The following is a 17,711-nucleotide window of genomic DNA, read 5'->3' on the forward strand; positions in this document are numbered from 1 at the left end:
ACCATTATGAAATAACAACTCTGACATAAAGTGTTGCTGTTGTCAATCACACCAGATAATTCAACTGTGGACAGCGGAAAATATCTCTGCTCATGGAAACAGTGTTTATGATCCTCAGCTCCTCATTATCCTCTGAGTTATTTCAACTTTCAAAACCACTTTTTGGGTAGGACTTTACACCGAGTAGGACATAGGTGTGATACTTATGTTATAACCTCAGCTTACACTGAAACTACCTCATCTGGTGCAACATCTTAAATGTTAGTAAGGCGTGAGTTTAGTCCCAGGGATGGGATTGCCACTGGTTGCAAAATCTCACCTCAATATGTCCCTGCATTATGATTGCCTCTGATGATGACAATCAGGCATCTGATTGCCATCACCTGAGAGTAGCAGAAGTGCCAAATAAGTTGATAGTAACAGCAGACTTACCTGGCAAAATTTGGCAAAGTTTTCATAGGCGTAACCCACATACTCAGCTCTGCTGCTCATCCCATAAATGCATGTTCCTTACAAATGTGGCTTCATTTAAAAGGGAAATAAACAGGCTTTCCAATAGTATAGGATTTATTGTCAAGAACCATTGGTACAACAAAGAATCTACTAAACAATCTTAACTTTTGTCCTAAATATAGGTTTTGAACAAATTCCCTGACTCACAGCTTCCTTAGCCATCAAATACCATTTTGGCAGATGACAGATAAGACAAGCCTAAAATCTAGTGTAAATGACAATATTGATCTCAACGACCAAATGTAAGTGTGTTTGAATGAGACCATATTTATCCATGTCAAACAGGAAAATTAAAGAAAGCACATCATGTAGAATAGCTGTTTGAATGTTCTGAATACTTACATCATAATCATTATTCCTGAGACCTGAGCTTTTGCATTTTTAGTTTTTTCCACTATTTGGGATAGGTCCTCTCCAAAATTCACCCAAATTCCCGAAAGTTTCAAAGGCATTATCTAGAATTTCTTGGAAAATTCTGATTTTTTTATAGTATCCCATAAAATATACCCCAAATTCAAATATTCCCCAAAACTTTTCTCAAAATCTCCAAAAAATCCATGTAAATTCCTGGAAAATTTCACAGAAATTCCTTGAAATTTCAAAGCAAATTTCCCCCCAAAATATCTTGTCAAAAATCCCCAATAACTTCCAAAAACATCCCCAGAATTTCATGAAAAAGCCAGAAATTCTTCCAAAATTCCAAATTCTATAATTTTTTGGATCAAAATTGCAAGGAACAAGACCACCTCCAATTCCAAAAAAAAGTCACAACAGTTAAAATAAATCACAGGTTTCTGTGAATAATACCAGCAATTTTAAAGCAAATTCCTCAAAAAATTCAAATAAATTTCCTTATTATTACAAATGCATTTCCAAAATTTATACAGAAATCCCCTCAAATTTTCCAAATTCCATAAAACATCCAAACAAATTTCCCAAATTCCCATAAAAATACTAAAAAAATACAAGTAGAATTTAACCCAAACTTTCAATGGAACTCTCCTACTCCAAGAAACATGTGCCAAAAATTTCCATTGAAATACTTGAAAAGCAAGCAAACTCCCCAAATTATAAATGAGAATTCCTGAAAATGCACTGGCAGATTCTCCTAACATTTAAAGCAAATTACTTAAACTTCAAACATTCTGGATAATTACTGTATCTCAAAAATTCTAGTAGCAGAAATGATTATTTGTTAAAAGGCTAAGATGTAATGTCCTCATAGGTACACGCAGAGATAAACTACGTTATAGATTACTGTCATGTAGAGATCATTAAGATTGCATGATATTATCAGCATGATATCAGAATTGGCAGATATTAGCTTACAAAGTCAATCATCAGTATAAATGACCACAATCATACTTTTTATTCTGACTTTGTTAAAGCTAAAGCAACATAAAAATGTCTGATCCCACTGAATGATTCCCTCCATGTCATTCCAGATGTAGAAGTCATGCTCTCTTTTCTACCTTCCCTCTGACTGTAACTGTTACACATAAACTATATTTTAATAGCTGAACATGCTACTTAACATGCTGTAAAACAAAAGAGCAAATCAAGCATCTCTTATTATATCCAATCAGCTCTAATGGAGGGACGTCTTGCACTATTGAGTCCATTATTGCCTCTTTATGACTGAGTCAGCACAGCTCCAGAACCCTGTTGGACTGCTGACAAACCAATTATCAGAGTTAGTGCAGCGTAATGAGCAGCTTGAACAATTAATCAGATAAATGCAGGTTTGTAAACGTGAGGGGGAATACAGTTAGGACGTGTTTTTTTAATCATCAAACCCTCCTCTGTGATCTGAATCCTCTGACGCGTTGCTGAAATGAGCGACATGCAGAGATCTTTCCACTTCAGATCACAAACAAAAACATGATGAATACACAGACGGAGTGTTTAATAATTTGGTGCACGCTTGTTCCGGCTCGTGTTTTACTTTGTCTTGTTCATTTAGCAGCACAACACTGAAACAGTGTCAGACTACAGCAGCCTGCCTCCTCCCAGATGGTGTTATCATTAAAACACATCCGCACACGCTCAGTGAACACATACAGCGAATGCTAAGTGGCAGGCAGGGAAAATGTTGCCAATCATAATGAGGAGTGATATGTGAGGCTTGCCAGGAGACAGTGACGGTGTAATAATGATGTAAACAGCACACATTAGCAGACTCAAAGAAGTAAACTCTATGTTACCTCAGTGTAATGGGAATATAATGGACGTGATGTTTGCTTGATGATGTATAAGGGTAATGAAGTGTGTGTGAGGGAAGGTGTGACAGGATCCTGATTGTCAGCACCAGAAGCTCAACTCAGGATTCTATAGCAACAGCAAAATTAGCTGTTTAAAATTGGCAGGGAAGATTTGGCACATTTTTCATGGTCACGACCCACATGCTCAGCTCTGCTGCTCATCCCACAAATGCATGTTCCTTACAAATGTGGCACCATTTAAAAGAAGAATGAGCAGGCTTTCCAACAGTGTAAGATTTATTGCCAAGAAGCATTGTTACAACAAAGAAATAATCTACCAAACACAAATTTCCTTACATTTTGTGCTAAATTTAGTTTGCAGTATTACACATACAATGGTTAAAAGGGTCACTAAAATAACATGAAACTGACAAAAGTGATAATAAAAAATACTGAAAATTAACAAATAAAAATCAGACATTTCTTTTGAATTTTGGTTAAACAGAATTATTTTTAAAAATAGACTAATGATATTGGCCTGGAAAAAAATTGATGGTACCCCTAGAACAGATTGAAAATTATTTGACCATAGGGACATGTTAAACTAAGGTGTGTCCTGAAATAGGCATCGCAAGTGTCTTCAAACTTGTAATCATTCAGTCTGCCTATTGGGTGAAAAGTATTCACTCTGCAGGTACCACACTGAACATGGAGCACAGAAAGCTAAGGAGACGGTAAGAGGAAAATTGAAGAGACGGTTAATAAGAATGGTAACCAAAGAGCCCAAAACAACTTCCAAATAGTTTAGAGGTGAACTCCAAGGTCAAGATACATGAGTGTCAAAACGCACCATCCTTCGCTGTTTGAGCCAAAGTGGACTTAATAGAAGACTCCATTGTTAAAAGTAAATCATAAAAACAGCGAGACTGGAATTTGGCAAAATGCATATTTACAAGCCACAGAGCTTCTGGGAGAACGTCCTTTGGACAGATGAGACAAAACTGGAGCTTTTTGGCGAGGCTTTATGTTCACAGACGCATAAATGAATTATACAAAGAAAAGAAGACTGTAAGTACTGCGAAACATGGAGGAGGTTCTGTGATGTTCTGGTGCTGCTTTGCTGCATCTGGCGCAGGGTGTCTTGAATCTGTGAAGGGTCCAATGAAATCTCAAGACTATCAAGAAATTCTGAAGTGAAATGTGCTGCCCAGTGTCAGAAAGCTTGGTCATGGGTTCTCCAACAGGATAATGACCCAAAAGACAGCTAAAAACATGAAGAAAACATTGGGCTATTCTGAAGGAGCCTTTTATGAGCCCTGATGTAAATCCTATAGAACATCTGTGAAAGGAGCTGAAATGTGCAGCCTGGATAAGGCACTCTTCAAACCCGAGACATCGGGTATTTTGACCCACTCCCACAAGGAGTGGGTCAAAATACCTGTGGACTGGTGCAGAAGTCTCACTGAGAGTTACAGGAATTGCTTGATTGCAGTTATTGCCTTTGTTTTTTTTTTTTTGTTTGTTTGTTTGTTTGTCTAGACCGGTTTCATTGTTTTGTTTTTTTTTAATGATTCTGTTGAACCACAGCTCAAAAGCAATGTCTGATTTTCATCAGTCAATTATCTGTAATTTTTTATTTTTTATTACTTTTGTCAGTTTCAATTTATTCCAGTGACCATTGGGGTTTTTTCGTTTTTTAAAGGAAGGGTATGTCCACATGTAAGTTTAGTTTATGCTATTAAATCAAAGGAAAACAATAGGTCATGGCTGTTTGTTCTGCTGTCCTCAAGCTGTTTATTCAAGTCAAATGATAACTGTATTTTTTTAGATAACCAGGGAATAAAAATCCACACTCTGAATGACCTGAGGAAAGGTTAGAATAATTGTATTTTAGCAAGAAAAATGAAAAACCTTCCACTCTGTCTCTGTGTGAACATTTAAAACTCAAAGGTAAACTGAGTAAAAGAGGAGCTAAACTGACAGAAAAAGACAAACTCCTGCTCTTCTTTACAAATTGGTAGCTGGAGACATCTTTTCAGAGCGTTCGTCTCTATGTCCACTGGGACTGTGCGTCTGTAGAGCTGCTTCTCTTTTCTCTTTGCTTTCATAGAAAAGACGAGTTTGTCTGACAGCACTGTGAGCTCAGTGTGTTTTCAGCCTTCAGAGCTGAGTGCTAGGAGTTCAAAACCGCAACCAGGAGCCAAAAAAAGTTCATCTCAGGAGCATCTGTTTGTGCTGCTTTCTATGAAGCCTACTCACACATGTCCACACAAAGGCTAACAGGCTAATACTTAGCCTTTGATGTGCTAATAGTGGATGATTACAGGCCTGCATGCTGCTAGGTCTGCACATGCTGTCTGATGCCCTGCAGATAGATGACTCTGCTTCCTCAATCTCTTCCTCTTCTTCTTCATGTTCTTCCTCTCTGTTTTGTCTCTGTGTTCGCTCTGCAGCCCTCCAACCCTTCAGACTTAATACTTCTCTTCCTCTTCATGCATTCCCTCTTTGTTTTGTCTCAGTGTGTCTCCATCTCTTCAGCCTGCGTCTGCTCTCCCTCAGGCGTCCCTCTTTCATTTAGCATCTCTTTGTCTCCATCTGTCTCCCTGCTTCCTGTCTCCTCCAGCGCCCGCCTCCTCCTGCTGCATCATGAGTAAAACCTTTGCTTTATTTATTCCTCATACTTTTATTTTGATGTTTTTTAAATGTGATTTTGTGTTTCCTTCTTCCTGCAGTGGTCCTACGGATTCTACCTCACACACAACCAGGGCCAGAACGGCTTCGAGTTCTTCTTCAAGACCAAAGAGCTGAAAAAGAAGTGGCTGGAGCAGTTCGGCATGGCCATGTGAGTGTGTTTGTGCATATTCATGCGTGACAGTGTGATAAGAGTGTGTGTCACTTTGTCTCAGCATCAAAGCGCACAATCATTGCTCATCCTGTCAGTCGAGTCGGGCTGCTCGATGATTTATGAGCGACATGACGCAGAGACACAGAAATGAGCAGATTAGGATCCACACAAGGACTGTCAAAGCAAAAACTGACTGAAAGTGCAGAAATGAAGACCTGAATGGCCCCTGACACTCATGCTTGAGAAAAATTGGTCCATTTTTCCCATAATTGTTGAATTTCAGGCAACATACCCAGAAGAGAACAGTTAAACTGAAATGCTTGATTCAATGTTAAATGTTAAGATGCAGTAGCCAGACCACATCATGTACTGGATCCAAATTCACCTGATTCAAACATGCTGATTCAGAATCATACTGTAGGGATGCTTTTTGGCAGCCTTCCCTGGAAAGCCTTTATGTGTACTAAAATACAGAACAATTCTGGAGGACAATCTCATTCAGTCTGCAAAAGAACTATGGATTAGAAGAAGATTTCTTTTCCAGCAAGACAATGACCTGAAGCATACAGCGAGAGTAACAGAAATTGTTTTAAAGACAACAGGCAAGTCGAAGCCCAGACCTCAATCCAATAGAGAATCTGTGGCTGGACCTGAAAAGGACTCACACCTAATCCCTGTGCAACATGACAGCTTGAGCAGTTTTGCAAAGAAGAATTGAGTTAAATTGTAGTGTCTCAATGTGCAAGCCTGATTTAGACCTATCCACACTGTCTCAGTGCTGTGATTGCAGCCAAAGATACTTTGGCTGCATCTACTGTTCTACGAAATGGCTCTTTTTAATGTGAGCCACTTTAGCTAGCTCGCAGTGACAGATTTCTTTCCTCTATCATTTGTCTTATTCAGTCCACATTTAAAAAGCCGAATTGTTTTAGGGGGCCAAACAGCTCTGAGTTGAGCCAGATGATCTGGATCTTTTTCAAGAGATGGATATTCTAGACCATTAGTTCCCAACCTGGGGTCTGGGACCCCACCCTGCCAAAGATCTATTGACTAGAACCATGATTAAGCAGTTATTAAGTAGTTTATACAAGGGTCTTTTGATAAGAAAGAATGCACAGGCCTTTTTTTTTAGGATTTATCAGTGAAAAAATCAAATCTGTGTTGATTTTTGGCAGCAGTGTGTCACTTTTTCTTGTCTCTTGGGTCCTGGGGGGGTGGGCTTCACTTTTCTTAGGGACATGTAGGGGGGTTCCAAGTAAAAATGGTTGGGAAACACTGTTCTAGACGGATATCAGCTGAGGAAATGAGGGCAGGATCAGAGATTTATGAGCGAAACCATGGCAAACTGCTGAACCCAATCGGACTGCTTTGTGGAAACGAACCCTACATGAACGAAATACTTGTGGTTTTAGCCCAGAATCATCACATTATTATTACCATCTGGACTCAGAAGAAATATTGTTGCAAAATGGAGCTATCCAAGTATGTATTTTATTTTGGTTTCTTGTGGATTTACAGCTTTTACAGTTCTTAATTCATGATTTTAAAATGTTGAAAGTCTTGATTTATAAAGCCAAAATTTACAACTTTTTAAACTTGGAAATTTCCCTTTTTTCTTAGAAATGTGTGGCTTTTTAAAATAGATTTTTTTAGTTTTTAAACTCTGAAATACTGAGTTTATTAATAGCAGACTTCATAATCTCAAACTCTTTTTTTTGATTAACAGAAACTCTTTTTTCCTCTTTTAGGGTTGTCCTAATAATATATTGGGAAAAGAAAAAACATACATGTGCACATCTAATTTTGACAATGTCAAAGTAGACAGCCCCCCACTGAGATCTTTGGTGCCCCCCTGGGGGTGACCAGAACCCAAGTTGGGAACTAATGATCTATAATCCCCTTATATTTGATGAGTAATTCACTAATCTCCCTTTAAAGATCCCAAACTCTCGGTAAAAAGCAGCCTGCATTTGAAAACTACCAAAAAAAGGACAAGCAGTGTTTTGCTCCTTATAAAACTGACATTGCAAACATCATACAGGAAATATTACAGTGGAAATCAACAAAACTTTTAAAATGAACAATAAATGAAACACATTGCTTACCTTAAGTGGTTTTGAAAAGAAAAAGTAAACTCTTATAAGTGTGTGCTTTTTTCTGTTCTGAACCCTCACAGAATGAAAAAAATCCTCTACAGCTCCTGGATCTCTTTAAAACAGGCCTAAAAACTTTCAACTAGATTCTCACAAACACAAACTGAGAAGCTACGAAGCAAACAACAAGAAGAAGAGGGAAAGCTACAAGTAGGAGCAACAGGCCCGAACAGAAAGTGAGGATGATGAAGATGAATGAGGCCGTGTTAAAAACAGCGCCTCGGTTTGATTAAAGTTTAGTGATTAAACTAACAAGCTGTGAGAGCAGAGAGACGTTTCTCTAGCAGCTAATGTGTGAACAGTTGTTTCCTCACACGCTGATTTTATTTCTAAACCTCCCACTGTTTACTGCTCCGCTCACATTCAGCGGCATGGAGGGAGAAAACACACAGCTCTGCACAAACGCACAAACAAAGAGTGAAGACAAACTGTTGATCTGCAGCTCAGAGTGAAATCTTCCTCTCTGAGTCAGGAGGAGACTGTGAATAAAGTCACATCATGTTTCTGAGCCCTACAGACTCAAACAGATGAACTCTCAGAGGTGCAAAGTTTCAACGGACGGGTTTTAAAGTTTCGGTTCAGAGAGAAGAAGAACTGGGAGAGGCCGGTCTTTCTGTAAAAGTTAAAGAAGGAGAAGCTCAAGAGGTTTCTTAAACCCAACACAGCAGCAGATTCAACATTTTTAAAGACATTTTCTCTTAAATGGCACAAATGGACTCTCCTTTTTGTTGGTACGATGCAACTTATTCAGTCGTTTTATGAAAAAGAATAAGTTGCCTGTTCAATTCACAAATACGTCAAGCTGTTCCAGAAGTTGAAATACTTAGATATTTTTCACAATATAGACTGTATGTAGGAGTTTGCCTGTAACTTTTGATGAATGCATTCCTCTGCAAGATTCAATATTTTTGGGTATTAGTGATCTTTTAAGTAAAAAGGGCTGTACACTGTATGGATAACAGTATTCAGCTGCATGACCATCACACCAGCATGGATTGTAATGTATTCAAATATCTTTAATATTGAGTTGGTCCCCCTTTTGCAGCTTTAGCAGCTTCCACTCTTCTTTGAAAGCTTTCCACAAGAATTTAGAATGTTTCTGTGTGAATTTGTGGCCATTTATTCTGTAGAGCATTTATGAAGTCAGGCACTGATGTTGGATGAGAAGGCCTGACTTCATAAATCTCCATTCCAGTTCATCCCAAAGGTGTTTGATGGGGTTGAGGTCAAGGGTGTATGGGGGTCAGTCTAGTTCTTTCACACCAAACCATATCTTTACAGTCCTTGCTTTGTGCTCTATAGGGCAGTGGTTCTCAACTGGTGGATCAGGACCCAAAAGTGGATTGCGGAGCAGTTTTCAGTGGGTCGCAAATGTGTGTCTGGGAAAAGGATGCAAAAGTCTATGAAAAACATGCAGCCATACCGTTTATTTTACTCTGTTTTATTGTGATATTGGGTAAATTTAAGTGCTTTATTGATATTTTAACTTATTTATCTCATTTTCTTGCAATAAAAGAGCTGCTTTTACCCTATAATGGAGTAATTTTTCAAAATCTCTGGAAAATTGGCTAAAATTTACATGTTATCATGGGGAAATTGGGGTGTAAAATGTGAGTTTTGTCCTGTTGCTTGTTACTGTCATAATTTCTGTTCCATCCAAGATCTTAAGTCCAATATTTCTGTTTATTTAAATGTGCACTGTTGAAAATGGTTGGAAATTTGGGTTGCAATGTGTCATCAAAGATATTGGTGGGTCCTGAGACTAGAGCAGTTGATAGCCACTGCTCTAGGGCACAGTCATGTTGGAATAGAGAAGAGGCTTCCTCAAACTGTTGCCTCAAAGTTGGAAGCAAAGCATTGTCTGAAATGCTAAAGCGTTAAAACTAACCTTCAATGGAGACAAGGGCCCTGGACCAAACCCTGAAAACCAGCCCCATTCATTATCCCTGCTCCACCAAATTTCACAGTTGGCGCAGTGCAGACAGGCAGGCAACGTTCTTCCAGCACTCGCCAAACCCAGACTAACTCAAACAGAGAACATGATTTGTCACTCTACAAGGCATGTTTCCACTGCTCCACAGTCCAGTTGGTGTACTTTACCACTCTTTCCAACGCTTGGCATTGGACTTGGTGATATGGGGCTTACTTGGAAAACCGTTCCATAAAGCTCCCGCTGCACTGTTTTTGTGCTTACATGAATGCCAGTGGAAGTTCAGAACTCTATGGAAACAGCAGAGCATTGGCAACTTTTACACACCATGGGCCTCAGCAGTCATTGACCCTAACTGTGATTGTACGCGGTCTTTCGCTTTGAGGTTGAGTTGCTCTTGTTCCAAAATGCTTCCACTTTCTAATATCACTCACAGTTATGAGAAAATAAGCTTTGTTATCACATAATAATTAGATAAGTAAGATATATCTTGTGAAAAATACCAAAATGTACTTGTAACCATGCAAGAAATGGAGTAACATCAAACATGTATGACTGCTTAGGGCTTCCATTCATCACAGACTTTTTTCTAAAATATTTGCAAACCACCGTAAAGCTCTGTGACCCACTTTCAGGACCCAACCCACCAGTTGAGCATCATTTACATCATAGTCGATTGATGGATGATTCTAGTAGAACTCAAAGAATATGTTTCCCTAAAACATTGTCAGTATATCAGTGAAAAATTTGATTGCAATTTTTGAAGAATTTATTCCTCTTCCAAACACCTTATTGTTAACAATCTGTCATGCAAACATCAGCAATTGTATCATTTTTAAATATGTGATCTCAAAACATAAAAAAATACTATCCTATTTGTCATGTCTCATTTAAAAGTCATGTTTTTGAGTAGTGAGTCCAACAAAAATTAAAACTGTAAATGATAAATGAGAGCTGAAGTTTGTCAGTTTCAAGATGTGAATAGAAACAACAGGAGCTGAGTAAATTAAGCAGAAAAATAACAAGAATTACAGTTTTTACACTCGTTAAAAAGACAAGAAAAGAACATTTTAATTAAAATAGACAGGACTTTTGCTGCAGGCATAGTAACGACACACATCCTGACACACATTCCTGCCCACATGTAAATTCTGTACATGCGTGCATCTATATCCCAGGGGGCTTTGCTCTCATGTACGTGTCTGCTTGTAATTTTATTCTCACTTCAAAGTGTCAGTGGCATGTTCCTGTTTCAGCTTTATTCCTGCAATTACTGCTCAAATGAAATATTTGCTTTTGCTTTAAAGATGTTTACATCAAAGAATGAAGCTGTTTGAATCAAAATAGACAAATTAAAGGTCATTTTAATTCATAGACTCACCTGTCACTTACGGTCCAGGCTAAAATAGTATTCAGTGTTTGTTCTGCAGTCCAACACAGCATCATGTTCTGCTTTTAGTCTTCTATTATTTTTACAGACGTGTGAAGCCAGTAGAGTCCATCTTTTTCAGGGGTAAGAAAGATCTTAAACACTGATCTTAATACATGAATTTAACCATGAAACAATCCAATCTCAAAATTAAGACAATGTAGTGTTTTCTCTCTCTTTGTTCTTGATATTGAGCGTTTAGCAATCGTTCAGGCAGGCCACAGAGTCAAGGATATATAATTGAGATAAGCTGATCTCCTGCAAGCCCTTATCAGCTGAAAGCCAGCTGATATGCTCCAAGCACCCTATTGGCTAATAGCTCTCTCTCTCATGCTGCCTTATTTAAACTGTTGTTGCCTGGCTACGCTCACTCTGCAAGCTGCTCTTGCAACCCTCCTCCACCCCAGCTCCTCCTTCATTCTGCTTCTGGCTTAATCAATGTGATTCTGTTGTTATTGATGCCTGCCCTGCTCTGGGTTTTTGCTGCCTCTCCCTGCCTTATGCTTTCCTTATCAGTGCAGGAAGAGCAGGAACATGTTCTGATCTTGCTTAATGCTTTCCACGAAGACTCATGGCAGGGCAGGGGGATCCCAGAACAGCCACACCCACTAACATACACGATAGCAATAAGTGCTAACTAATAACTGCTAAGTCCCAATGATGTCAAAGCCCTATTATTTGTTATCTGGAAAGAGTTTACTGAATTTTGCCATATGAATCAAGTCAGTGACAAACTAAACATACTCCAAAGCTCATTAAACTTTGCACAGGAAGTGGTGAGAATTTATATCCTCCATCAAATACATTTCACAGTGTGTTTCACCTACATATACAAAATTTGGTGGACATATGTATGATTCCTAGTAGTACAAAAACATCCTGTGTTCTGAAACTCTAAACTTAGTGGGAAGTCCAGCAGGAAGTTGATATTTGAGGTATTTTTTGCCTGTTTCCAGCTGTCATACTTGAAAATAAGTCTCCTAAAGGAAGAATCTGATGGTGCTAAAAAAAATGTGTAAAAGTTGGAAAAGATATTGATTATTAAAAGTTGTCAAATATTTCTCATCACTCAAACGGTGTTGCTGTGACAAGCCCTCAAATTTTCATGCTTCGCCATGAAACAGGAAGTTGTTCTCATTTTAGCTCCTATCACACCAAAAATGAACACATGATGAAAACACAAGCCTGAAAACAATCAAATGGCAATATTCATTGATTTTAAGTGCCATTGATAATAGATCAGCTTGGTGGTACAGGAGTTGATGCCGCACAGCAAGAAGGTTCAGATCCAAGTTGGACAGGACCTTTCTGTTTGGAATTTGTATGGTCTTCCAGTGCATAGGCAGCTTCTTTCAAGATATAACTGCTTCTTCCCAGAGTCCAAGGTTAAATAGTAATTGCCTTTAGGTGTATGTATGAGTGGCTATACGGATTAGGACAAAATTATTAGCCCCTCTATGAAAATGGTAACCTTGCAAAGCAGATACGCCCGTTTCCGTGTTTCTCACTGGCGAATCCATCTTGCAAAGCTCCCGTCTGAACAGTTCGGGCCCGAAAGTGACAGGACCAACACAGCGTTGAGGGGCAGTACTTTCGGGCGCAGCGGAGTCATGACGTAGGCAAGCAGCAACAAGATGCCGGTGAAAGTATGTCAGAAGACATTAGCGTGGATTCTGCTAAAGTGCCAGTTTCATCAGAATTTGACGACATTTCTCTGTTAAAAGAAGAAAAAAGGACAGCATTGAGTTGTTTTCTTTTTTAAAAAACGACAAACATGTACTGACATGTCTACACTTGACACGGTTGACGTTATGCAGTTCTGTAAGGAGTTTACTCCTTCGGTAGGGGTGCAGCTTAGTAGCGGCTATGTTACGTGTTTTGTTGCTCTGATTGGCCCGTAAAGATGTGACAGACAGAACGTTCATCCAATCACACTCCAAGTTTTTTTCAAAGGCTCTGCCCTTTCCCAAACGCTGTCTTTGAGTGTTTTTCCAGGTGGTTGTGTTTCACATATCCATCTGACGTGCCAGGTTATGAAAATGGCACTTTTTTAGAAGTATTTCCCAAGTGCTATCAAACAGAGCAAGGAATTTATAACACAGCTTTTCTAAACATTTTATTTTATTTTAGATGCCTACATCATTTTCACACAGAAACAAAATTAATAAACAAAAACCACCAGGGTCTAAATTATTTGCCCCGTCCTCATCTGTATGTCAGCTCTGTGATTGACTGGCAACCAGTCCAGGGTGTTCATCACCTCTTGCCCCGTCCCAAATGGGATAAGCAGTGACGAAAATGGATAGATGGAGCTCAGTTCTTCATTGTTAAATCTTAATGTTGCATGTTTTTCCAGTTTGTCTGTGCTTGTAGTTCAACATTCATATCTTACAGCATTACTATGTTAATATTCCACCTCTCCTCTCTTGCTGTTTGGTCAATCACATAATGTTTACAGCAGCGTCAAAGATTTGTGTTCTGTAAATCAAATAATTCCTGTATTCAGTAGTCTTGTTTCTGTCTTGTTTAGATCCAACATCCATCCTGAGAACGCCAACAACAACTTCCACGAGTTCCGCATGCACACGTTTGAGAGGATCACTTCGTGTAACTCCTGCCACATGCTGCTGAGGTGAGAGAGCTCACGCACGTAGATGTCTTCAGGGGTCAGACATAAAGGCTGAGGACGAGACGCAGACCCTGAAAATCTATCCGTCACTCTTCTTTCTCGCTCTCTTCGTCTTCGTCACACAGTTCTTTCTTTTGAATTCTCTGAATGGTTCCCGCACCCAGAGGACCACTCTCAGCCTCTCTCTCTCTCTGAGAGGAAACACTGGATGCCTTTACCTACAGACGGCTCAAAGAAAAACGTCTGTCACACTCGAGTACCTCTTCACGGCGATGGACAGAGGAGGGAGAGGTACAGCTCTGTGAAAATATAGAGCTGGAACATTCTCTGTGGAGAGGATGAGAGAGAAACAGGGATGAAAATTCTCAAACTGCATTCAGAGAGCTGCGTTTCATTATTTTCTGCAGCATGTTGCCTTTTTAGGAATTTTTCATTTTATTTTTTGTTGTATTGATGCAGAAATTTAAAGTTGTACTTAACCAAAGATTACAGTGAAGAGGTGAAACTGATGCCTGATTGGCTGTTATTACAGCTCTCGGAGCAAACACAGTTAGACTTTTAAGATCATGTGGTTAGATAAATAAAGAAAATGCTTTCATGTCAGTTAACTCAGAAACTTGTCTCGCATCATTAGTGCATTAATCCATAAAGAACAATGAATATTCAGTTTTTTGTGATCATTTTTTTTAATTATTTCTATTGAAATTCACAATAAGGATGAACAGAGTGCCATAACATAGCAACCAGTATACAAAAGAGGGATTATTTGCATCTATGAGCAGCAATATCAGAGAAAGAATCGATAGATTGTAGGCGAAAAGCGATTGCAGGGAAAACCAGGATTGTAGTGTATCTCTGCTCACGATCGTCACAACACGGACGCACAAATGAGTTAAAGGAAATACACCAAGTAAAGAAGTTGCGCACAGTAATGCCTTAGTGATGGTATCAAACCAAAATGTTGAATTATCAGGTTTGGCATGGTGCATTCCTGCACAGGTGAAAAGTAAGGTGAAAGAAGGAAGTCTTTAGACAGTGGTGAGGCCAGCAAAAAGGACACATTTCTCTTTAACTGAAAGCTCAGAATCAGAGCTGTCATTAAACAAAGAACATGGTGATAATGGAATGGGTTTGACCAAGATACGTGATTATAAAGTGCAAACTCCCCTCCCTGGGCACTCCCAAATCATATAATCATATAAGCTCAAATCAGGCCATCATCAGAGCTTAGGTCAGACAACTGCAATAGCTGCCAGTCATGCTCTAAAACAGTCTTGCTGTATTGCATATCTTAGGTCAGAATGTGTCTTAAGGCAGGCTTAGATGACAACAATTCAGGCAATTTTGGCTGTATTGTCTGTATTAGACATTAGGTCCAAATATAAGCGTCAGGAACAGCAAACACTCTTGCAGTGTGACATTTCCAATGATGGATCAGTCAGCTGACTGAAATTACTCCTCTGACCAGTCTGTAACACAAACAGGTGAGCCAGCGGTTCACTGTGAAGGGAACTCCTCTCACAGGGAACCTCAACTTTGCCTTTTATATTGTTATTAATAATATTTAACATAGAATGAATGAAAAGCCAATCCCTTCTCCTGGTAAACTGGGTTGGCACAGTAAATGAAAAAGTGAAACAATACTGCACTTACCTCCTGGCTATGTGTAAGGGGGTCTTTATGCATTGACTAGAGGAGAGAGAGGGAGAAACCTCATTTATCTCCTGTTCTTATATACTGTATATCACTGTTTATCATAGGCCAGGAGCGGCGTGAATGTTTTTTTAGAATCTACGTAATTAATCTGCAAAATCACAGTGCTCCTGATGTGCATAGAAAGGCACGACAAAATTCACCTTCAGATTAAATGCATTTCATGGCCTTTATTTGCGTCATCCTTAATGTATGAAGCCCTGTGACACAAAAACAGTTTAAAATGAAAGATAGTGGAATTTTAAAATACTATAAAAGGCTGCAGTAAATTGCAATTAACTATAATCTTTTGATAGCCCTAGTTATTGCATTCATACCTCAAGGATGGAGGTAAATACATTTAAATACTGGCAGTATCAACTGTATGAATAAGTGAGTGGAGTTTTAGGCAGGGCCAACAGACTTTCCTTCACTGAGGTCTTTTTCTATGTTCAGCCTCCTTCCATAAAGTGTGTTTTAAGGACTAAAGTTTGATTCTTTTTTCATCCTTAAGCTGTGTGGATGATGCCAAACAGTTCAGATGATAAAGTTTCCTGTTGGTTCTTCTGCAGGGGGATCTTCAATCAAGGCTACCTGTGCTCCAAGTGTGGATTAGGAGCTCATAAAGAATGTCTGGGACGCTTCGGCTCCTGTGGAAAAACAGGTAGCACAGTATTTCATCATTTCAGTTTCATTTAAGCTGCAGCAGTCGTTGGTTTGTTTTTAAATTGAAACTTATGAAGCAGTATATGAACATGATGACAGGTGACACATCATCATGCATGAGCACTGATATAAATGTGTCTTTCTTTAAAATTTTACTGTTTTCAGGGAGGTTTGTCGCATTGTGGCATTCCAAAATTAAATAAAAGTTTTCGTCTTCGTGCTCATGAAGGTCGTCCACGTATTCGATCAGTTTTTCAGATTTTCTCACCAAGCCTCCCCCGCTCCTCTGGGTGTTTCTGACACTTCAGAGCTGCTTAAAGGCGATGTCACCGAGTGTCAGCACTCCCGATCCCCAACAGCCTCATCGTAGTTTTACTGAAGAGTTTAAGAAACTCTTTTCCTCTTCCTCTGTGGTGCGTCTGTCACTCAGCTCCCCGAGCAGAGTCTGACAGCTCAGAGAGATGAGGGGAGAGAAGACCGCCACAAACCAGTTTAGCATGTCCTCTGCATGCGTGTGTCTGTGTGAGAGAGAGAGTTAGAAAACTACATTTTTGTTTGCAGAAGTTTGAATGATCTTGATTTGCAGGCTTGTGTTTTCACTGCACCAAAACTGCAAAAACCTTCACACACACTGTTCCTATAACACTCAGTATATATGTGTGTTGGCGGTGTTTGTGCTCCCTGTGGCGAGCTGCCAGCCCCGGTTGGACCGGACATCTGTCACGGTGCTTTCAGGTCGCAGAGGCAATAACGCCACTGCCAGAACCACCTGTGCTCAGAGTGTACCTGAGCAGAATCAGGCAATGCCAACACCAACCAACAACAGGAGAGCTGCTGCAGACTGAGATGTCTGTCTGAATTCACAGTGGCATTCGCCCAATCAGTGGTAAGATAGGAAACGTAGCATATACGCCAGTACAGCAAGAAAGGAACTCCGGACATATGTAGGTCCAAATACCTTGTAGATACATCTAAAGATTTATATGTCCCCAGTTCATTTCCTCATCCTGCAGCACTAAAACAGGCTGTAATGTCTGCAATGAATCATATTGTTGTCAACTAAAAGTTGTAGTTGTCACTGACAGGCTTTGACTGTTATTCCAAAGGCTCATATATGCTCAATTTAGGTCAAATAGATACAATTAAAGCAATTAAACTGCCACTATCAGATGACCCTTTATGTTGGTGTGGATGTCAATCATCCACTAGAGGGCATGATTTCAGTCCTTTTTAGTCGACATTCATTTCCTGTCAGATCTTGGCCCAGTTGTTCTCTTGAAGATAATCGTCCCTGCGCCTGAGCAAGCTAATATCTAACAGTTCTGAACCATTTCCAAAGTTCTTCATTGTGTTTTGTTGGTCTGGCTTGAACTGGAGGCTACACTGCTCAACCCTGCCCCCATGATTCCTGCTAAAATTGTAATGTTTGGTCTGCATTCATAAAGTTGAAGAAAATGTGCAGAAATATAAACAGGTTAAATTTAGAGAGCGGGAATAAAGCTCTGTCTTTTTTTTATTTTGGACTTGGACGCAGAGCCTAAATGACTTTTTAGTGTCTTACACCATCATAGAAAAGATCCCTAAGGAAATAGACTTTTTTTAAAGAGAGAGATTATTTTGTAACCATAGAGCTACATTAAGAAGAAGGTTTGC

General features: G+C 39.4%; 1 protein-coding gene across 1 annotated transcript in view; it reads left to right on the forward strand.

Annotated features, from left to right (window-relative positions):
- LOC121527362 (guanine nucleotide exchange factor VAV3) overlaps nucleotides 1-17,711 on the forward strand; it is a 159,075-nt gene that overhangs the window by 105,123 nt on the left and 36,241 nt on the right. Inside the window, exons 15-17 of the mRNA XM_041814298.1 lie at nucleotides 5,447-5,556; nucleotides 13,602-13,703; nucleotides 15,965-16,056. Coding sequence (XP_041670232.1) covers nucleotides 5,447-5,556; nucleotides 13,602-13,703; nucleotides 15,965-16,056 — 304 coding nt within the window. The remainder of the gene's footprint in view (nucleotides 1-5,446; nucleotides 5,557-13,601; nucleotides 13,704-15,964; nucleotides 16,057-17,711) is intronic.

This window comes from Cheilinus undulatus, linkage group 19, assembly GCF_018320785.1.
Source record: "Cheilinus undulatus linkage group 19, ASM1832078v1, whole genome shotgun sequence".
Taxonomy (NCBI): Eukaryota; Metazoa; Chordata; class Actinopteri; order Labriformes; family Labridae; genus Cheilinus; species Cheilinus undulatus.